The following is a 23,812-nucleotide window of genomic DNA, read 5'->3' as shown; positions in this document are numbered from 1 at the left end:
TATATCCTGATCAAAAGCTAACAAAGCTACTCCTAACTATGTTCAGAAAGAAAAGCACATTTTCTTGCAGGATTGAATCATGGAACATTTAGTGTGTGTATAATTAACAGCAAGGAATTAGTGTCAGAAGAGGCTCTGATTTCTCAAGGAAAACACAGAAGTTTTTAAAACCAATCACTACATGCATGTTTTAACTTTTTTTCTGATCTAACTGCAGAATACTTAACTGGTCTGTTATAAACTACTGACATTTCTTTTATGCTGAGAAATGTAAGAGAAGGAGTTCATTTGTACTTACAAGTCACGTTTGTTGAAGCAAAACAGAACTCCAAGGAGCACAATCAACAGGAATGCTAGACACACAGGTACAACTATGGCTTCAATTTCTCCTTTTCCTGAAGGAGGTGAAAAGAAGCAGTTATAGCCCACTCTGGCATTTAAGGAACTCAGCAGCAGTACATATTTCCAAAGGGTCAGGGAGAACCTGAAACTGAAGCACCTCAATGCTCAGTCTCAAAGCTTTACATTCAGAAGAACCCTTTCACCATATAAAAACATGAAAAGCTCTGTCCTGACAATCTAGTGCCTTGCATCAACAAAAAATACGGGTTGATCTAGAAGTTGCAATATTGACAGAGCAAATAATTTTGTAGCTTGGGCAGGTATGACAGTAACATCTCTGTCAATTCATCTGCTGCCCAGGTATTTCAGTGCCCTGGTAGCTGTCATAACGTGGTCATGGTCAAAAAAGTAAACAAAGTCACTACTCATCCATCAGTTTATTCTGTACATGAAGATCTCCTCTGCCTGCAAACATCAAAGTTTGCATTATTGTTAGGTATTCCTTCCAATGTTATACACGCTCTTAAGTAAACCTTACAGAATGCTTACGGAAGAGCAACACTATACAGAAAAAAAGCCTCTGCTAAATTTAAGTAGAGCATCTTCCACAATTAAATTCAGTTAGTAATGTTGTTCTTACCCTTACATATAAGAAGCACTCTAAAGCTGAACATAACAATAAATTAAACTATTCAAAATGAGTCTCTGTAAAGAACTGTAGCAAATTTTCATAGTGATACGAAAGAATGTGGAAGGGCTGTGAGAATGGTATATGCTGACTGGTACCTACATCAACAGATCAAGATGCAAGCACAGCTCTCTACAGCTTCTTTAGGACACCTTATCAGGATTAAAACAAAAACTCTGACTAGGGGTAGGTGCCACTGGACACCAGAAGAGACAAGGGCACTGAGTAAATCCTAATGACTCATGAAAAGTCAGGGCAAAACAATATTATAACCTAAAGTATACATAAACCACATCCAAAACGGCATGCTTAATAACATAAGTTAATGAGGTTTGCAGAGGGTATCTTGTTCTCTATATAATCAGAAAAATCCTGACTGAACTATCTCTTTGTGAATGAGCACTAGACAAGCCACCCGGGTATCATGCAGATTGCAAGCGGACTGAAACTTTAAAATAAAATCACCTTCCCCATCTAAGACATCTTGCACAGAGCCCTGCTGTATTGTTGCAACATTAATTCCTACTTCTACCAATTGTGCCTTACCAAATTTTTGTGTAGTAAACGTGAAATCGGGACCAGTCCTGCTTCCATTATCTGTGGATGCCATCATCCGCACAGTATACAGCGTGTCACTGGTTAGAGAGGAAAGGGTATACTCTGTCTTGGAAGGATCCACTGTCACAACTAAAGAGATGAAGAAATTTACACTAGTTTTCTGTACAATTTATTACATCTCCACAAAACCAGCAACATTAAGACATCACATCACATCAGATGTGAAAGGTAGTTTTAATACAATGCATAGCAGATGGAAAATATAACAGCCCAAGACTACAAACTCATACAATAAATGCTGAGATCCATTTGTTTCTGTTTAATTTAGTCTCTTTCTATATTTAATTTCCTATGAGATTTTTTCCCCCGGAATGCACCTACAAACTAAACTGGCAGTATAATCGAAGCTTAAAGGTGTCTAGTAAGGCAAATACACAGCACTAATGAGAAACTGCTAGTACTGACTAGAAAAAAAACATGGTAAGGAATAGTAAGACATAGGTATACGCAAGTACCTGTCCCTTGCAATTTAAGCAAATCTAAAAATTAAAGTTTTGATAGTGCCAGCTCCCTGTAGTATGCCTGCAGGTCATACACACTATTGAAAACTAAGATGCACTTAAAACAAAATGATCTACATCAGTACTATACTGACCTACAGCTCCAAGAGGATTAAAAAACTCCTCCCCACTTCCTTTTTTTAAGGTTTTATCCTGGTTAAATGCAGTCAACTCCTTTTGTATCTTGAACGGCCTGCCATAATCTTGACTACCACCATCTCATTCTATATTTAGATAGCAATATGGGAGCACAAGAATCAAAAATCAGCTTTCACAAACTAAACTCAGTACCCTGCTATACACAGACTGAATGTTCTGAATTCTTTACTAGGGACTTTCTGTTCTATATGGAGGAGAATTAAGGCTCAGACACCAGCTTTATGTTCTCAGAACAGATTGTCAGCTATAACTGATTCTGTGTATTTTTTCAGGAACAAATATTAGGAAGGAGACATATGAGGAGAAATATTAGGAGATTGTCTAAGAAAAGGCTGGAAATAAGGATAAACCAGCATGTACTTACTATTATTGCATAATGAAAAGAACATAATAAAAAACATGAACAGTAAGGAAATAGTGGAAGCAGATGACAAAACAACCAGGTAAGATACTGAAAATGTGGGAGAGTGAGACTGGGACAAAGAAAGAAAGGAGTGGGAATGAGATCAGGAAATTAAAGGAGGAATGGCAGAATGGTATATACATAATTATATACCAACCCTTTGATATTTTTTAAGAAATACAGAAAAATGCCTACTATGCTAAAAAAAGAAACAACAGGGAATATAGTACACAGAAGCGCTAAGAATCAAAAACCAGCAAAACAACACACATCTTCAAATGACTCTGTGAGTACACAAATCCACACATTCCCTGGTACACAAATGGCAGAATAGTTACAAAGGCATAAGACTGTAGATAATTCCATAATACTTTAATTAGGTGCCCATGTAAAAGGTATTATTGTACAACATTGAAGATTTCTTATAAAAAAGGCCATGTAGATATATTTGACAGTGACATTACTAGGACACTCACCTTTTGAATTACTTTCTGGGATAAGGAGAACTGATGGAGGAGATGCCCCAACACTGTTACGAGCAATCAGAGTCACTTCGTAAGTTCCTTTTGGCAGCTGTAATGTATGGTTGGTGCTGGTAACATTGTATTTCTTCAGTGGACTGGAAAGAGATGATTTATCTCTGACAGTCACTTCATACTGCAAGATTACTCCATTGGCTTCAAATGGCTTCAGTGCCTGTCAGAAACACATCTTTGATTGAGCTGATACCGAATATATGTGACGTAACTCTTACTGTCCTTAAGGCACAATTAAAAAATAAGAGAACAAGACAAGTTCCATAGACCTGCATATTTAAGAAAAGCATAAATAACCTGTGCTCATTTCTATAAATCAGTAACTTCCAAAGCTTATTTCTGGTTTAAATACTCCTTTTCTTCAATCATACCTAGTGATTTCATAAAAGATATTCTGTGAGGATTGCAAAACTTGTCGATAAAACCTCTGTTTTATGTGACTTTACAACACAATGACAAAAGGAATCTCACATCTTTGGTCGTGTTAACATGACAAATATGAGTTTATGGACCAAAAGAAAGGAGGGGGTGGGGAGTGACCATAATTACATTCCCCTTCTCAGCTGAACTTATCATCCAGTTGGACACTGCAGCCTTACTGCACACAAACGTGGAGTGCTGTTTTTAACAACCCTGGCCTCTGCAGTATCTCAAGGCTTAATGGATTTTGTAGCTGGGCTATCTATCGCTGTCCCGACAGTGTTGCCACGTTTTAGGTTACAGCAAAAGGCATGACATGAAGGTATGCATTGTTCAAGTGGCAGCTCCAAATCCACAGAAGGACAACAAATGAGGAATCTGAAAGTGTATTCTGTGTATTTTAGGGCACAGATGAGCATCAGTTAAATGATGCCCTTTACAACTGTACATTTAATTTTCCATAACTAATTAGTATAATAAGAATACTAAAGTCAATTCTCACCTCAAAAAAAGCTATACTATCTCTCAAGGCTGTTGGGTAGATTTTTCGACTTAAAACTCATGCTTCTAAAAGAATGCTCAACTCCTGCAAATTAGTTTTACCTTCCACATTAGATGCACAGTCCAGGAAGCTGGTGAGTGAGATGCATCAATGATCCTCCATATGGGTGGTCCTTTAGATGGTTCTGATGAAACAAACAATGCTTAATAGTAGAAATATTTTTATTTAATCTGTTTTAATTCATCTGTTGATTATCACTATATGCTTACTTTCTTTAAGGAAATAAAAGCATATTAAAAAGCATTTCCTTACTTTCTCGATGAAAATAATGCTTGGCATATTAAGTGGAAAAATCTCCTGAAGAGACGAGCAAGACACCAGTTCTGCTTTAAGTATACAGTAGCAAAACAAGTACGAGTCACAATGGTGCACATCTGCAAGATTAGGCTGAAGGTGACAATGCTGAATGAGGCATGATCACACCTACAGTATGCAGCCTGCATCCAGAGGCACAGCCCTGCATACCTACACCCTGCAAACTTTGCTACAGTCTGTATCCAACACTGTTCCTACCCATCAATATCGAGTCACCTAAAAAAACGAAAGTGCACAAGAGTTAACAAGGAGACAAGTGTCTCCTGGCAGTAAGACTCCCTGATTCTAAAACGGTAACAGAACTGCAGTACTTTTGTACTACAGTATGTTTTGGCATCCATACTACAAAAAAAGTGGTATTTCCACAACAAATTCCATTTCAAAGTAAAATGAACCTACCTTACAATATTTCAAAGTAGAATGAACCAACCAATACTACGCTGCACAAAGCAATAAAAAGTGGCCAATCTTTTGTGAGGGTCTTAGCCCCAACAGAAAGTTGATCTTAAAATGAATTATATCTTTAATGCTATAAGACTATTTTTTCTCAAGAGTTCTTTCATAGCATTTAGTGTATTAATCATTACGAGGTTTTGGCTTTTAACCTCAAACACCCCTCAGTACCAAGTACACAGCTTGCCCCTCATCTTTTACGCTTTACATTGTGAGAGGAGAACTAGGAATTGAGGCAAAGGGAGCTCTTTTACTCATTTGAGTACCTGAATTTGATTCACATGAAAGAGAAGCAATTGTACATCTTGCCTAATAGAGATCATGAATCTAATGTGATCTGCCTGACCACATTCGCTACTGTAACAGCTTTGTTCTGAGCCTGAAGTAAGACATGGGTACTTAATATTAGCAGTATTTTTGCAAAGCCAGTCACCACAGCAGAACAGCAATGCAACCTAAATACGTAGGCAGTCCTGAAACCATCATTGCTCAGCCTGAGACAGAAAACACAGAAAATGAAGCTATACTATCATTAGGACTTGAAAAGCAGAGACAAGAATATTGACATATTTTACAATATCTATACAATACCAAAGAAAGTAAATTTTGCACAGGACTAAAGCAATGCCATTATGCATAAAAATTCCACTTTGTTTAAACAAAAACTATAACAATCTCTCTTATTTCTTATCTAAGATGACAAATGAACTCAATCAGGATAAAAAAAGGAAGAATTTCCAATCTGTTTTAACAATGGAACCTGCACTGGTTTAACTTGATGTGCTCTGAAAGGCTGCAGTGAGCAGACTGCTCAGAAAATACATGCCTTGGAAGGTACTATGGGACACACAGGATATCACAGAGACAACACCACAAAGATGCAAGCAGGAAAAACGAAAGCACATTTAAAAAACAGAAAAATACCAAGCAGCTTGGCACTGAAGTCAAACAGCTATCACAAAGTATTCATTGCAATTGGACGCAAGAATAGATTCCCTACTAAGTATTAAGTGTATAACACTGGCTCCCTATTGGGTAGCATCAGCATAAGCCAGAAACAAAACCAACCTTGCAGGCTATCAAAGTGGAAAAGAAATGAAAATTAATACATTGGTAAAACTTAAAACTAAACCAGAATGTCTTATTTACATGCTTTAGTGCATAAGAGGCTACACTTACCAGATGTACGTTACTTTATATCATTGCTTTACTAAGTTTGTGAGGAAGTCTATGCATCCTATATGACTAAAATCTTCTGTTTCACAGTTGTTGAAGATTGTTCACCTATGACTTTTACTGGCCTACTTAACATGAAGTTGTTCGTAAACTAAGGCAGCTGGTCTACTAAGAAAACCTTTTCTAACAGGCAGGATAACTTCTGCTACAGAGAATAATCTTCAGAATAAAAAAACAAGCATAAAGCCTAGATCTCTTCTAGAAGAGACTCTGAGGGTACTGTTTTCCCGGCTGCCCATTCTAGCTGTTTTCAGGGAGCACCTATAGATCAGCTTAATGGGGAGCTATTCTAACGCTCCTTGACATGCATAGGTCATGCTGAAAGTAACTCAGGAGAGCTTTGTTGCTTATACAAGCAAGCAGTTCAAGCAAGGATACACCATATCAGCTGGCCATTGCCAAATTGCTGAGCACTCACACACTTTGGAAGTCAGTGACCTACTTTTATATATTACTTACGATCTTCAGTGGTAATCCCGGTCTTTTCTTCACTCCAGTCACTCCAGTAGCCCACTCCATCTTCCTTCATGCAACGAATGGAAAAGGCATACTCTGTGTAGGGTCTAAGCCCTTGAACACTGAATGAAGTTCTTGGGGAAGCTGTATCTTCAGAAGGAACCTGCAAATGTGAGAAAGATTTTAAAGGCACTGATCAAAATACTGTAAAGCTAAGTTCTGTGCTACTGCAGCTGTCATTCAAGAAAGCTCCCCACCACATACACACCTAACAAACAAGTTTTCCTTCCCTCTCATTTCCAGAAACTTCAATTCTCAAACACTGTTTGGTAAAGGTTCAGTCAGAGTTGTTGGTCTTTACCAGGTACAAGAACATACATACACTAGAACAGTTAGGCAGCTACCTCAGGACAATCTCATTCTCTTTTTTTAAAAATTAGCTTACATCTCTCTCCTTCCTTCCCATACAACTCTGCTGCTTACTGATCTGTAACATCCTGCCTCACAATTCAGAACCTAGCTAGGTTACCTGCTTCATTACTGATTACAAAATTATTGATTACTAGAAGTTAAAAGTCCAGGATCACTGCTTCCACTGATCCAGAACAGTGCTTCTTCAGTGAAATTGGAAATAGTTTTAGAGTAGCTTATAGTTTTGCCGATAATTATTTTCATAAGCTCTTTCATTCATCTTAGGTGAGCAACCAAATGGCAGAAAAGTATTCTTAGTGCATATATGGGGAAGGAGGCATGCAGTAGGTAATAGACACAAGTAGGTACACACACTGACTCTTCACGTTATTCCACTTGCAAGTAAGGGCTTTTTACAGCGAGGACCCCTGCAAGGGGAATGCCTGCAGATTAAACGTAAATGTGGGACATTTAAGAGGTTAATCCTGAGGGCAAAGAATTATCAAAATAGTCCAATTTTACCACAGCTAAGCAAGTTCACCTGATTTAAAAGCTACTATTTCAATGGTCTTGAGCATATGTTAAAAGGGCAAGACAAGTTAGGAGAACTTGTCCTATTTTCCTATCAGGACAACATATCCACAAACCCAGGAGTTGCAGAGAAGATCATACAGACCAGTGCTTTTTAAAATATCCATACAGGTGACCTTAATAAATAGTTGCTGCATCTAAAGCCACATTAGTCACAAGGAGCTATGTTATGCTACTTGCTCCAAACACAGTATTTTGGTAAAATCAGAAGCAGACTTCCTTCCAAGAACTCACAGAATTCAGAATACTTTTGGGCCTCTGCTGGAGTACTACTGCTCTGAGAGAAGGCTTAAAGTAAGGAAAAACTGAGGAGCTACTAGAAATATATCCCCAGATTGATGTAGAAGAAAAAAACCCCACAGCTTTTGATGAAAGGAACATATCATAGTACATTACACTTAAGTCTTACTCCTTACCCTTTTCCTCTTCTTGACTGCATCACATTTGAGGAATGTACACAGAGCAACTAGATTATACCAAATTACACAATCATTTAGGTTGGAAGAGACCATTGAGTCCAATCATATACTTGTCACTGCTAAATCCACTCCTGGACTATGTCCCTGAAAGCCACATCTAGACCTTTTCTGAACACTTCCAGGGATGGTAACTCTAAACGGTAATTTCCCTTGGCCAATCCTTGACAATTCTTTCCAGGAAGAAATTTTTCCTCTCATCCAATGTAAACCATCCCTGGCACATCTTGAGGCCATTTCCTCTCGTCCTGATGCTTGCTACTTGGGAGAATAGACTGACCCTGACCTTACTACAATCTCCTTTCAGGTAATTGTAGAGTGATAATGTCACTTCTGAGCCTTCTTTCCTCCAGGCTGAACAATCTCAGCTTCCTCAGCTGTTTCTTGTAACACTTGTGCTCCAGATCCTTCCCCAGCTGTGTTGCTCTTCTCTGGACATGCTCTGCTCAACCCCTCAAGGTCCTTCATGGAGAGAGGGGCCCAAAAACAGGATTCAAGGTAAGGCTTCACCAGTGACAAATACAGGTGGACAGTCACTGGTCCTGCTGGCCACACTATTGCTGATCCAGGCCAGGATGCCATTGGCCTTCTTGGACACCTGGGCATACTCTGGCTCATGTCCAGCTGCTGTCACCAGCAACCCCAGGTCCTTTTTCACTGTGCAGTTTCCAGCCACTCTGTCCCAGCCTGTGGCCCTGCCTGGGGCTGTTGCAGCCCAACTGCAGGTACAGTAAATTCTAAAGAACATCCCAGCATGATACAGTTTTCACCCAAGCTTTAAATGACATTTAGATCACTCATGTTGCACATGCATGGGAAGACAAAAATTCATGAATGTTCTGTATGTCACATGTGCAGAATAAAATTCAAAATAAACATTCTGCACTGTGACAGGAAGGACAGCAGAAAAGTCCACAAAGACATGAAAAGCCCACTGTACTCAGACTGTGCCAAAAAATACCTAGATCACAGCCTTCATAAACAGGCCAGATAAACTTCCTTGGGTGGCCATGTAAGACATAAGGAAATAAAGGTGAATGCTCTGAACTGCAACAGAGGGAACTGCAGTTTGACAAATGGCTGGGTTACAGCAGAATCATGGCAAGGGACTTCAGTGGTATTACCTCCATCCAGCTTGTGTCGCCAGTGATCCTATAGCGAATATTGAATTTCAGTGTCATCACAGCATCTGAAATCCAATTCTCCCAGGAAAGCTTCAGAACAGTAGGTAGTATTCCTGAGCTGACTGATACATTCTGTGGAGACAGTGGTTTAACTAGAAGAGAAGAAATTAAAGTCAACTCCACAGCTGTACTTGACCATGCCTTTAGAAGCTGGCACACTATGTTGCAGCACTACTATTAAAGCCTCTCAGGACCTGAAATGGCTGCTACTTTACACTATTTTCTAAAGCAAAATACTCAACACAAACTTGCTGTCTGAATTGTGATGGAATCTCACACCATCCCTTTGCCCCGCACAGTTCAAGTTCTAGTCAACAACACTTTTGCAGTGTTAATTTTTATAGTGAAGAAACATTAACATACCAATTCAGCAATAAGCACAGAAGCAGCAGTAATGTTCTATTAGAGCCTTAAGGGGCATATAGTTACCAATGTCAATGGGATCAACAACAAGAGGATCAGATTCAGCCTTCCCAAGTGCATTTGCTGCTTCTACCCAGATCTCCGTGTTAACAAAGAACTGAATATCAGTAATGGTGCAAGAATTGTTTACACCTTTCGGTATACAGTCAGGAAAGACCTCTTCTGGCCTAAATAAAAGAGAAGGAAAAAACAAGATACAAAGCAGTAAGTTTGGTTTCCTTTAGAGAATATTTTAAGGTAGATCAGACTAATCAATCAGTTTATCTTGCATGTTTATCCTCTGGTTTAACTTTGTAAGCAGAGAGAGGGGAAGAAGTGGGAATGGCTTGTTCAGCCACAAATACGTGATTGCATTAGAATTGAACAAAACAAAATCTCTTGACTTCCAGTCACATATCTTCAAAAGCACAAGTTACATCAATGTAATTAAATTTGTATAAAAACCTGACTTGGCTTAAAAAAAAAAAAAGAAGATCAAGAACTGATACAATTGATCAAAAGCAACATGGCCAGTAATGAGAATGCATTAGAAAATGTAGTCAGTGCTACCCACATACCTTTCAAGAGTACAGTGTTAGAGGTGCAATACATAACTTCTATTCACCATCTTCTGCTACACTAACACCAGATAGCTCTAGGGGCATCAGGAAATGTGCAAAGCATTAACATTTTATATCTGTACATACTTCCTACTACAACTGTTATCAAAACACTTCAGCAGAATGGGGTAGCTGGAAAGTTGTAGGCAATCATTCCTGTTCCCAGAGCAGAGCAACAATCCTGTTCACTCCACTTTAAACTATGAGAGACCCTCCAAAGAGTTTGGAAAGTAACTTAACTTACTTTCACAGGAGAAATACTTTGCTGAAGCTTTCATGTTAAGATTAACTCAGAACAGTGTTTGTCCACAGGTCCTATGAAGTGCAGAGTAGGTAACATCTCCGCAAAATTCAGTCATTTTATATTAGTTTCTCTACTTAGAATCATAGAATGGTTTGGATTGAAACGGACCTTTAAAAGTCATCTAGTCTGATCCTCCTGCAATAAGCAGGGACATCTACTTGTTTAGAATGGGATAGAACTGTCAACCTAGAAAAGTGTAAAAATTTGGGTACAGCCCCCTATTTTTAGATGTATTGTGCTCAAGCCACACTAACCATGTATTTGAATAATAGAAAAATGTGAGATTCTTGTTACTCTGAAACAAGTTCAGCACCAAAACTTCAGGTCTGACTTAGAATTACTTTGAATGCCAACTTCTTCTCTTCCCCCTCAAACCACAGACAGCAATGCTTCAGAAAACTGGACTTATGGAAAGAACTCCTCCAAGGTATCAGGAATTTCAAGGAATGTTGGTTTAGCACAAAAAATATTCTTCAGAATTATTTAGATATTCTGTGCAGTGCTACTTACCAGCTGTATCTCAACCTGAACTCAGTATCCAGGAATGTATGCCTTCCAGGGTTCCAGGTACAAGTCATAACATATGTGAACCTTGATATCTGATGCACAATGCAACTTAAATTCTTGGGCTTCTCTGGGGCCACTGTACAGAAAGAGTTAGCAGTAATTAATCTGTACACACATTTCAGTCCAGCAAGAATCATTTTACGTGTCCCACTTAAAGGGGGATTTCTGTGAACATCGGAAGCATTTAATTAATTTTTTTTCTAAAGGATGCAGCACAAAGTTGTGGATACCATCCTGCAATCAAAGCCAAGAAACTTAAATAGCTGCCCTGACAAACAGTAGGCTGTATAAGGAAAAAGCACCTACTAGTAAGGAACAAGAAAGATTTCTCATTCTGAGGCAGAAAACCTTATATTAACCGTCTCTCAACTAAATATATTTTAATTCACACAGAAGAAAAATAAATTAATAACCACTACTGAATTGGCATATGGTGACTTTGCCAGTAACTGGAGCTCTAAAGGCAATTTGATAGGTCTGCTCTCCCCCAGCTGAGGTATGGAAGAAGTTTGAGCTGCAAACCCACACAAGAAAGCTTAGGGATCTTCATCAATGCACTGTAGTGTGTAAGGAACGTCTTCAGAATGCAGCAAAACTATTTTCTTTCCCTTTTAAACTCAAATTATAGCACACACAGAGTTTGTTTCTACTTCCTATATCACCACTATTTAAAACAGTATAATGTACTTAGAGAATCTTATTTTTTTCAATCAGAGTGCTAGTTTCAACGGAACAACCTTATGAAGCTTATTTCTTTCTTCCTGAATAATTGTATTCTTCTCAAACCTGTTTCTAGCCTCATTATTTATTTTAACTGAAGTATCAAAATACAACAGCTTTAAATACAAAAGCATCTCAAGACTTGTAACATGAATTAAAAATGCAGAATGTCATCTGTACTGTCATTCCATTTATAATCTTAGCATAATTTATCTGTCCTCACCTTTCCATATATTCTACCTCTTTAAAATATTTTTTATTTTATCTTTCCTGGTAAAATATTTCCTCCTCAGAAGTTGAAATGGAAAACATTACTTTCCTGTGAAAGCATTTTGTAAGTCATGCCAAAAGCACATCATTTTACATTGTGAACTCAAGCTGGCCTTTTGCACGCAGACCATTCAGCAACTGCAATACCTTCTGCCATCACTAGGAGACAACATAATTCATCAGCCATGAAATGCAGTATTTAGGACACTTCAACACCTGTCCGATTAGCAGGACACCAAGTAATTACAAAGTAGCATATTAAGTTATTCACATGGCTTTCTCAAGACAGTCTGGTCTAAAAGAGCACTTACTCTGAACGATGCAAGTGCTACCATTCTAGAACAAAGAATGTTTGTAAGTAGCTAAAAGTATTTTTTTAGGTATGGAGGTAAAGTAATCCAAGTATGTTCCATCCTTAAGGCAATTCTGGTTAGCTTTAGTGGTACAGATGGACTAAATATTTCTCAGTTCATTAATTAAGAAAACATTATTTTCAAAATGTTAGTATGAAACCAGATGTATCACCTAGAAGTATTTCCTCCAATTCTGATACAGAAGCAAGAAGTAAGGAAAAGCTAATTTCCTACTATCTATTTCAGTTAAATCCACATCTTAATTCTGTAATTTAAATCTGCCACTTCAACATCTCTGTTATTCCATTTTTTTCCTATTTCAACACTGAAATACTCCAGACTACTTTCTATTTTTTAGGAAACTTTATTCAGTGCATATTTAACACCTGTGGTGGCATGTAATTTGACAATATTTTTACTCTATTATCCATGAACTGAGGGAATGAAAATAAGTACCTCAAGATATGCATACTCTCTATTTGCATTTCCCATTTCTCAGAAACAATTTTTTTAAGACCAGGGTAAAACAAAAAAAGGTACTCACAGCCTACTGTAACTGTAATTCCATAAATGTTCTGTTCAATCTGTCCATCTGCTAAAATGTTGCATGTCAGAGGAGTAGCTAGTGAAGAAGTGTCATTGAATGTGACACTGGAAACTGTTCTGTTTATTTCCCGATACTGTTCTTTAGGTACCACTCTATTTTTTATCTTCCAGATAATCTGATTGGCATAGATATTGCCAAAGTCAAGACAACTCTCATTCAGAATGCATAATGCTGTGAAATTGGAACCAAGGGCCAGTACAGGCGACTCCGGGATGATGTGACCACATGACTGCACAAGTCCACCTGAAGCTAAAAAGAAAATTAATTTCACATTTATTAAAAACTACAGAGCATTCCCTAATCAATATTGCTGATACATCACTAGTGCAATGTTAAAAACACTATGTGTGTTCTAAGCAACACGTTCAGTAGTTATTTGACAATTAAAAAACTGAAATGCATCAGTAGACCACCAAAAAGAATTAAGGGGAAAAACCAGCGTAATGTTCTTTAGGCTTTGCAAAAGCATTTTACAAAGCTAGGGAAGTTCTATTAATGAACAGAGGCACTTAGAGAAAGAGGTGAGTCAAGGGTTGCATGTTTATATCTTTTGAAGGAGGAAATTATTATACTTGAGGTTACTCTTTTGATGAAAAAGTATTTTGATAATAAAGTATAAAGAAGCATATTTCTTAAGAAAGTTATCATAGGAAAATTGGGGTAACTGTGCACCTTTGTTGTGGTGAACTAGTGTTAGAAGACTAGGTGTGTCTATCCCAACATACCTTGCTTTCTATCTCCATCCAACAAGTAACTAGACAAAAAGCAAGTAGGTGCTTCAAACATCTGATTTAACAAATTCTACATCCTCTTGTATTTGAGACACAGAACTCTTACCGTCAGGAGAACAAATACTCAACACCAGATAGAAGCCACAGGCCACCCAGCTCCACCTAGAAAACATGCTGCACAGAATTTCTGTAACAAGAGAAAAAATATATTCTTAAACTATTACTCTTTACTTTAAATCAATGTCAAATTCAGATTTGTATTTGCTCTAAGATAACTTCTCACACATGCACATTAAATTTCATGGAAGTGTTTCTATCTTCTCACATTAGAATGGGCATCTTGTTTCTATTTTCCTCACTGCTAATCTAGACAAAATCAAATGTCTACTTAACAAAACTGAGGCTGTTTAAAGCTGCTTTAATTGCAAGTTTAAGAAATGTTATCAGCTTTAGGTTTCCACATTGTAATATGAAAACAAACTTCACTGGTACTTCTGTTGGAATACAGAGCATAACACTGTGGTTCAGGTTTTAAAACATAACCCTATGAAATTGATTATGGTTATCATATTTAACCTAACTTTCAAGGGCACTGATATAAAAGCTTCAGACAAGGTTCAGAACAACTCACCACACAACTGTATGTCTCATTCACAAGAGTAACTTAAAATACATTCAGGAATTACGAAGCACAAAGGTTCCATATCAAGAACTGTTGTCTACTATAAAAAGAGCACTAATTAATTCCTCAAAACTTTACAAGGGAGCTTCCAATTCCCCAAAAGCTGGAGCACATTTTATAACATAATATTAATTTCTGTATTGCAACAGAGCTCACTTGTTCTCAAGTTTTGATATTTCCAGAATACACTTCAGAGAAACTGAAGCATTCACATAGCAGCTTCCACCCCCATTGTTCTGAAGCCACTAAGTCTGTTCTGGTTTTCTCAACTTGCAGTTTTAAAGCAGCCCTAAACTCCTAAAAGCAAGTGACCATTCCCTACTAAGCATATGAGCTATATTATTTTTAGCTACATTTACGCATCTTTACAGGAACAAGTACATTGGCTTAGTAAAATAAGGCATTTAGTTCACAAGCTGATTTCTAGAAGCGGACTTTATTCTATTCTTACACCTAGAAACTAAACATAAGGTCTTTAGGTTTACTAAAATTTGAGATGAGATGGCCTACAGCAACGCTGTTTCTGAAGTCTTATTTTCCACTAACCTTCTTTGGAAGCTAGTATTCTGAGCTTTATCCTATAAAAGGAAATGCAGTAAAAAATTTAAAGGAGCTCACAATATTCCCTAGACAGGAAAATTAATAAGCTACACTTATTATTATCAGAAGAAAAATAAACTGCAATTTATGACAGTAAACATGTCTTTGCTTTGATTGCATGTAATTTACTTAATAATAGTGACAGAAGGACACAAGGTATTTCACATATATAAGTAAAACTAAACATACATTTACACATGAATCACTACCAAGTCAGAACCTCATTCCTTACACAGCAACACAACTAAGCCATTTTTTCTTTACAAATCAAGATAAACAGTGTAACATAAAGAAAATCTCTATTCACAGGAACAACAACTAAATGAAAGCAGATCTCAAATATTTACAGCAGAGTCCTCGTAGGGTCCACCAATCTAGATGTCTTTCAGTTAGAATTAAAATAAAAGCCATCAGAATCACCCAGCAGTATCTTTATTTGCATCTATACTTGTGAGTTCATTACTCAAAGCCCACCAAAATTTCCTGTATAGAAACTTTATAGTAGAAACATTGCTGATTGAAAGACTTGACAAACATATTAACAAAGGCACTGGAAGTCTGTTGGTTTGTTTTTTGACTAAATAACAAGTAATTTATCATCGGACCATAGCTATATGGCATTGACAATCAAAAAGCTATTAATTTTTTCTATATTCTACTCAAGTACTCTCACAGGGCTGGATATAAAAACCATTATTGCTTTAAATGCAATATGTATTTGGATATTTATTACAAGGGTAGAGCAAAACAACTATATCAATTGATTTTTGCTTATTTTGGATGTAAAGTGTCCAATATCTGAAAAATAAGGTTTCTACCCACTCATTAATTTCTGCATTTAAAAATCCCAACTAGCTTCACAGATTTTTATAAATTTTTTATAAATTTGCATGGTGAATACAACCAAATTCTAAAGAGTATTCTCTTTTAGTTTAAATCACTAAAGAAAACCAGGACATAGAGATCTACTTTAATGACCTGACTTATGCTAACGCTTACCAGAATACTGCTTGTTAACCAGAGCCTGTTGAGCTCTACTACAGATAGACCTTAGGATCTGTCAGATAGACCTTAGGATCTGATCTGTTAATCAAGATTAATTTAAAATTTATTTAGTCAGAACAACTTGAGTTGCAGAAGATCTGAAATTCATCAGAAGCCTGAGGGCAACTACAAGATAGGTGGAAAGAAGCAGAAGCTCCGCTTCACTGCTAATTGCCAAAAACTGCAAAACAACAGCATAAGCACCTCTCACACTGAAGGGGAAAGAATGAAACAGATGTAAAAAGGTAAAAAGGAAAGTTTTTAAAACGTTGTTGAATTTCTCTCCCCATTTGCTATCATGATTCATGCCACCTCAGAGTAACGGGAGTGTCACCTAAACTAACTATTACATCATTACAAAGTTACTGGTTTTCTTTTGGGACATTAATTATGAAAGTCAAACAGCATTTCCACAAAACTATCCACTGATTTTCATAGCAGCAGTTATTAAGTATGGCTCAGGTTAGTAAAAAAAAATACTGCAAAGCAACTGAAAGAATAAACAAATAAAAAGCAATAACCAATAAAAGTAAGCAATAATGCATAATTATCATGTATTTTGTCCTAAAGTATGATTTTTCCCACTGGAAATTAAAATTAAATTACTATATTTTCAAATAAATGCCATTTCTATATTCAACTGTCTTCCAGACTTGAAAACAACATTTCAGTTGTTCAGAGCAGATGCATTCACACATAAAGAGACTGAAGTCCAAATCTCTACTACTTTGGAAAGGTTAGCAACTGTTTTGAGGTAGCAGTGAAGCCCTCCACAAATCATACTACTCAATTCCACTGCAGTAGGCTCCTGAAAGGCAAGAGGACAGAGCTTCAGCTCCATCACCTGCAAAGAAGAGTTAAGTGGAAAGCCCACCCACCTACACTATGGGAACAAAGCAGTTGAAACTATAGTGTCGAAACCATGCCACAATTCAGCATATATCTGCTTTAGGCTGTTCTGATGTATTTTACTTACCCCCATCCCCTGCTGACAATGCAGTTTGAAGAAGATTGAAGCTACACACCTCCAAACCCACAAAGGGGCTATTACAATCCCTTCTAATGTGTGCTATTTTAAAAAACATTAGTGTCTCTGGCTTTTACAAGACTGATTCTTAATTGAAATTTAATTCTAGGGGAAAGATCCAGAGTTACACTAGACACTTCCATCCATCTTGCCTACATGAAAGCCATAAAAGAAATGAAAATAAAAACCAAAATGTGGGACTTAAACCGAACAAAAGCAGCCATACTTCATATTAGAATGAGGAAGATACTTCTATCCAAACTAGCATTTTCTTATCTGAGTGTGTAAAAATGCTCAGGTGAAGATAGTGCAGAAACCCTGCATATAAGCTACACCAAACTTTAAAAGATAGTGCCATCATTCAACAGAAATGCTAAACACTAATTGTTCACCATTAACGATTTTAAGCCAGACTAAGCTGTTAGTCTAGACAACAGAAAACTCCATTTCTTTCAGTCACTATGCACAGCTCAACCCAAGTTTTATGCTTTACAGACTAGTACAGTATATTAAGTATCTAAGGTGAAAGCTGAACCTGATGCTGAACTAACATAGCAGCTAGTCAGTTCAGATGCTTTTTATTAAAAACAAACAAAACCAAAGAGCCAAACTAACACTTTTATCTATACTATGTAGTTGTTGTGAATCACTGAGTGAAGAGGCAAGAGAGACAGAGAAAGAAGCTGACTTTAGAAGTTTGTCAGGTTATTCTCATAATTTAGCGGCAAAAGATCAAAATCCATCAAAATGTTACTGAATAAAACCAACATGGTCAATTTAGAATGCTGCTGGTGATGGTCCTTAACTCGCAGAAGAAAAATTACCTCAAAGAGGAAAAAAACTGTTAAAATGCTCTTATTATTTCCATAAAGACAGACTTATAAAACTCATGCCATAAGATCACCCCATTTAATCTCCAAATCAAATGGGACTTCCATTATTCTTCATATCCTGCAGCCATTTTGAAAGGAAAGCACTAAGCCTTTATGCCTAACCCATAAACTGATGCTTCATGCAGTGTCCTATGAAAAGCTAATAACAACCCTAAAATCAAACTTTATATGCACAAAGTAGCAACAGTGTTGAGTTTTAAGATTAACCTGTGACTAACAGTTTGTGAAGAAGTATCAGGCTTTCATGCAAAACAGGTATCACTACATATTCTGAGCAAGAGAGAAATCTTAAAAAATAATCTTATATCGTAAATCATGAGATTTACCCCCAAAAGAATACAGGCATACGTCACATAATGAGTTATCTCTCCATTTCAGAGAAGTGGCAATTCCTGTCCAAGTGACCTACAAATCACAGTGTCAGTTTAAGAAACTATAGCTAAAATAACATGTACTTGCCAGCAAAGCCAGCTTGCAAGTCAGGAAGCACAGATAACACCACAACCACCACAGGAAGGTGTTCAGTCTATTAAGGCTCATCATCACATCAATCACAAGAGACCAAAGGTTGATGGAAAATGGATTTCCAGAAATTCCTCAAAAAATTAAAAGCTATGTTTACAGCTTCAAGTGGTAATCTCTCACTATAAATCCACATAGCTCAGGCAGACAGAACCAGGGATGCTTCACAAAGCAGCTGCTGCTCGAGGTTTTATAACAAGCCAGACCATACTTAAAGCCATCTAAAAGCTGTAACTATCCTCAAGGAATTTTGATTACTCAAACATTAACTGCTTTCTAATTAGGCATATTTCATCTGCAAGCTTCCTTCCTTCCTCCAAGCTTCCTTCCTTCTTGGAAATATTTATGAGAGTCACAAAACACCAGACACCTCTAAGGGAAGCACATGAAAATATTACTCAACATTATATGAACAGAATATTCTGAAATACATTTTCTTATTTAAAATTGCTACATACAAATGACATCTCTATCTCTTTCACCATCTAAACAAGTAATTTCTCTACATTACTTATTCCTCTGCCTCTAGAAGGAGGCTTAACCCTAGAGTTTTAGTAGAGCCCTCAGAATAAAAAGTAAAGAGAAAAAAAGAAAAGAAAGAAAGGTTCACAGATCAAAATTACTGAAATACCTAATTAGAGACACCAAATACTTGTTTGCAATAACTGAGTTCTTTCTGGCACCTTCTTAAAACGATAAATCATTTTCTCTGAAATACTTCAGAATTTTCTCACCGCTAGAAAGTAGTTTCAGTCCAAAAATCAAATTAATTTGTACAACTGAATGTCTTAGCACTTCATGTTCTCATTTTGCAGTCAAACCTTCCAAACTGATCACAAGCACTGCTGCTTCTCTAATCTAGACAGTTGTTGCTAATACAAGAATAACAGATGAAAAAAATGGCCAAAAAGTTCATTTAATTTCATATAATTGTGCTAGTGCTAATCCTCCAGACAAGGAGCACAGGAAACAGTGTATCTCCATTTGGTGTACTCGCTTATAAATGTGCATGTGTCTTTCCCCTCAGCCAAAAATATTTATCTATTGACTTTACTTGAAGCACCGTATTTCTAGACATATAAACAAGATCCAAATAATTACTTTGAATGCTCAACTTCTAGGAAGTAACATCAAATTTTCATCATCCCCACTTACATTCTTATTGTGCTACACCAACATACAGATAAAAAAATCTGTTAAGTTCAGAAGTTACATGCTTTCAACAGTATATTTTACATAACTATTCTTCTGAAAATAACAGTATACAGGAAGTATAACCGTTATATTTTTATAGAAAAGAGAGAGAAAGAAAAAGACCTTAACCCCCAATAGTATCCAACCTTTTCAGGTTGTGGACTTCCTTGGCCCCTCCACCCCTCTGTGACAGGACAGATCACTAACGACAGAACTATAACCCCATATAGTTCTACTACGAGGTTGCTCCTTCAGAATGGCTCAGTAGTAACAAGCAGCCACCAGCTGGCAAACCCCTAGTCAGCCTGAAACACGGAAGAAAACTGAGACTGGGAATTATTCCCCTCAATCCTGCCAACACACTTGGCAGACGGCTTTCCTTTGTGCCTCAGTTTCATCATCTGAGAGACTAAAATAATGATGCAGATTTTTTTTTAGGGAAAGCATCAGAGCCCCACTACAGGGATGACTGGAGCTCAGGAGCACACTGGAAGTTACCAGACGGCCACTGTACCCGCTCCTCCCTAATTCCTCAGGGATTCCCCTCCAGAACTTGGACCGACAATAGGACCAAGTATGCGTATCTTTCAGAGTAGCAGTTTTCTACCTTCTAATCTACAGGCAACAAGAACAGACCACTTGAGGTGACAACAACAAAACGCAAATCTCTGCACCAAGGAAATGCCTGCCGGTGCTACAGCCACGCTTATCTGAGAGTCGAAAAAGCCCGAAAGACCCGAGTCCCGCGAGGGTCGCGACACCTTTGCCAACTCAGACGGCCAGCACTAACCACCACCGCTCCGGGGAAGAGGGCAGATAACCTTCAGCCTGACCCTCCGCGCCACGCCGGGGACAGGGCTGCGGATGGGGCACCGCGGAGCGGCCCCGCGAAGGGCCCGGCACCCGCCGGCCCAGCAGCGAGTGGCCCCGGGAGAGGCCAGGTTGCGCTCTGAGCGCCACCGCCGGGCAGCTCGGCCGGCGCCCGCGAGGGCAGGCTGGACGAGACGAGACACCGCCGCAGGGCACGGCTGGCGATCGGCCCCGGAACCGAGTGGCGCAAGGCTGCCGTCCACCCGCCCGCCCCGGCCCACCTCCCGGTCAGCCCTGGACGAACGCCCCGGTGCCCCCGCCCACGGCACGCGGCCCAGAGAGAAAGACGGCCCAGCACGACCCCCGCCGGCGGACGCCCCTCAGGGAGAGGACGCTGGGACGGTACAGGGGAAGGGGAACCCCGCGCACGGACGCACCCCCGCAGCCCTTACCCAGCGCCGGCACCGCCCGCGCCCCGCGGCCGCTGTCTCTAAATACCGGCACCGGCACCGCCGCCTCCCGCCATCGCGCCGCCGTCCCGCACGCGCGGCCCCGCGCCTGGTCACGCTCCCGCCCCGCCCCAGCCCCCGCGCGCCCCTCCCTCCTCCTCCAGCCACGCCGCCATTGGCCCACGGGGCGCGTGACGTGGCCGCAGAGAGGGCGCGGCTGCAGGAAGGGGCGGGGCTTCCCGTAACGCGGGGGCCGGTGGCAGGATCTGGGGGGCGCGGGGGGCGCGCGCGGGGGGCGGGAGCGGCGGCGGGGGGCCCTGAGGGAGGCGGTGCCCCTCCCCCGCGTCTCTCCATCTGTCAATGAGCCGTGCCCGACACCCCCCGCAGGGTGCTCCCTTCAAGGTGTGCTTTAGCTCTGGGCGGCAGCCGCGGGACGCCCGGCTGAGAGCTGGACCTCACCCGGGCCGCCGGCGGCCAGGCCTCTGGAAGCTTCTGCTGGCCCTTGACCGGCCGGGCCTGCGCGGGCGGCGCGGCGGGGGTGTTGTCCTGGGCAGGCCAGAGGAGCTAGCGGCCTTCCCGGCGTTTCGCAAGACTCCCTTGGGAGCACGGGCGGCTGGAGAATGCTCTTGTCGACAGCCGCGGTGTGAACAAAGCGCTGTGATCCAGAGCAGTCTCGATATTTCAGTCCCTGAAAGTCAGTTAGGATTCCAGTCTCTGAAAAAGGTGTTTGTGGAAGGCTAGGTTTCTTAGGAATGGTCCTTAATATAGATCGTTAAGATGATCATGATCCAGCTTATCCTTGGACATTTCCTCATTCAATAACTCTGAGAAACTACTTTTGTAAATCAGACAGAGTCATGTGCTCTAAGATGCCTTCTTCATTCCAGGTTAATTTTTTTTCCAGTTCATGAGTAAGAAAGAGCACATTTCAGTGCCACGCCACAAACTTGGTGCTGAGAGTGTCAAAGGAGGCTGTTCCTAGTCAGGAAAGTATCAGACATCACTGATGCAAGCCCGAGTGTCTTCCAGCCATATCTTTTAGGCTTTTGCCCCTTCTTAAATTATCTTTGGGCTCAAGTAGGATATGAGGTATATTACACTTTTAGTTACATCTTTAGAGGAGTGGGCAGATTGGCTAGATGAGAAAGACATCTAGTTCAATACCCTGTTTCCAGCACTGGCATGAGCAAACAGGCACGAGCTGCTAATAAGATTTAGAACTTTGGAAAAAGACAGTGGAAGGTAAACTACTTCTCATGTATTTAGTACCAGTCTCTGATTATGCTTGGTGTACTGTCTCAGATCGCTTAATATCCAACAAAAATACTGTTGTTAACTCTGAGAATATTGTATTTTTTCTACGCAACAGAGTAAAGCTAGATAGACACTTTTAAATGGTCATTTAGTTGCTCTGCTTTCCTAACAACAAAATTGTCTGTACTTACATAATTGCCAGTAGGTATTTGTCTAACCTGCAGATTATTACTTTATGTCCCTGCTCACAGCTGATGCTGTCTAGTAACCTTAGGTGCTATAGATGCTGCTGTTTTCTCCCACTGGTGGTCTCTACACTCAATAGACTCAGTCCTTTCCATTTACTCCTTCAGGACTTTTGGTGTTCAAACCCTTCTTAATGTATCAAGACAAATGACATCTGGGGAATAAGTTTCACAGTTTTTTCAGTATGATAAAAGCATTACAGTTTGTCACCTTTGCTTTCTCACCAGATTATGGTTAGTGTGTTTGTGTTTACATTGATTCCGGGTTGCAGTTTGAGATTGTACAAATACAAGTAGAGTTTGATTGTATAATTGGTAGATTTCAGTCTGTATGGATATGCCTGCTTCAGCACCCTTAAAAAATTGGTGTTTGGCAACAAAACTTTAAGTGGAACTAGGCTCTAAATAGAAGGACCAAAAAAAAAATGTTTTTTCTCTTGTTTTAACATGTCTTCTGTCTCTTGTAAGATCACTCAAGTTCTGCTGCTAAATAGGCATTCCAGAATTAGACTCTCCACTCTCCTCCCTCCCCCAGCCAACAAAAAGCTTCTTAGGACATTCTTATTCTGAAATCCTATAGCCTGAAGCGATTCCTGGTATACTGCCAGAACCTGTAGAACAACCCCCCACCTTCCTTCAAAACCAGTCCTGTGACAGGCTCCACTTACATATGACATGCATAGTAACTCTTCAAATAAGCAAGAGATCATGTACTTCACAGGCTATTTGTGGACTCAGTGTAAAACTATTTACACATTTCTGAAGCCGTGTAGGAAAACAAAATAATTTATTTGTAACTGTACTTAATTTTTCTGTATTGGCACAAAGTACTATTTATTCATTAACAATTTAGTTGCCGAAAATCTGATTGTTCTTAGACACCACCATTTTCTGGTGCAAGCAGGTAAAAAGTTAATAGCATTACAACTGCCACTGGATAGAGTAGGACATTTGGGATCCCTGGTAAAGAAGAGAATCAAGCCATTCAAGTTGTGAAGTGCTTTTTCTGCACATGGGTGATTTCCTGGAAAGACTCTTTAGTTTGATTTACTGCTTTATAGTCTTTCCTACTGAGACATGTTATATGGCTTTATACTGTACTGCATATGCAGTATAGTACTGGTATATAGGTAATATAAACACCAGTTATTTAAACTTTCAAGTACAG

The 23,812-nt window shown here is 39.3% G+C and overlaps 1 protein-coding gene across 1 annotated transcript; it reads right to left on the bottom strand.

Moving 5' to 3' along the window:
* Positions 1-1,741: 1,741 nt before the first annotated feature.
* On the bottom strand, positions 1,742-21,264 carry IL6ST (interleukin 6 cytokine family signal transducer). Its single transcript, XM_042028329.1, has 9 exons — positions 21,149-21,264; positions 14,031-14,111; positions 13,131-13,442; positions 11,187-11,319; positions 9,780-9,940; positions 9,291-9,442; positions 6,692-6,851; positions 4,270-4,352; positions 1,742-3,406 (listed from the first exon to the last, which is right to left on the bottom strand). The coding sequence occupies exons 2-9, from the start codon at positions 14,095-14,097 to the stop codon at positions 3,083-3,085; spliced, it is 1,392 nt and encodes a 463-aa protein (XP_041884263.1). The 5' UTR covers positions 14,098-14,111; positions 21,149-21,264; the 3' UTR covers positions 1,742-3,082.
* Between the last annotated feature and the right edge of the window lie 2,548 nt (positions 21,265-23,812).

Source organism: Corvus kubaryi, unplaced genomic scaffold, assembly GCF_017639235.1.
Source record: "Corvus kubaryi isolate FWS band 111438036 unplaced genomic scaffold, C.kubaryi_AGA036_p1.0 37308, whole genome shotgun sequence".
In the NCBI taxonomy this organism is placed as follows: domain Eukaryota; kingdom Metazoa; phylum Chordata; class Aves; order Passeriformes; family Corvidae; genus Corvus; species Corvus kubaryi.
This window is presented reverse-complemented; position numbering and strand designations above follow the sequence as displayed.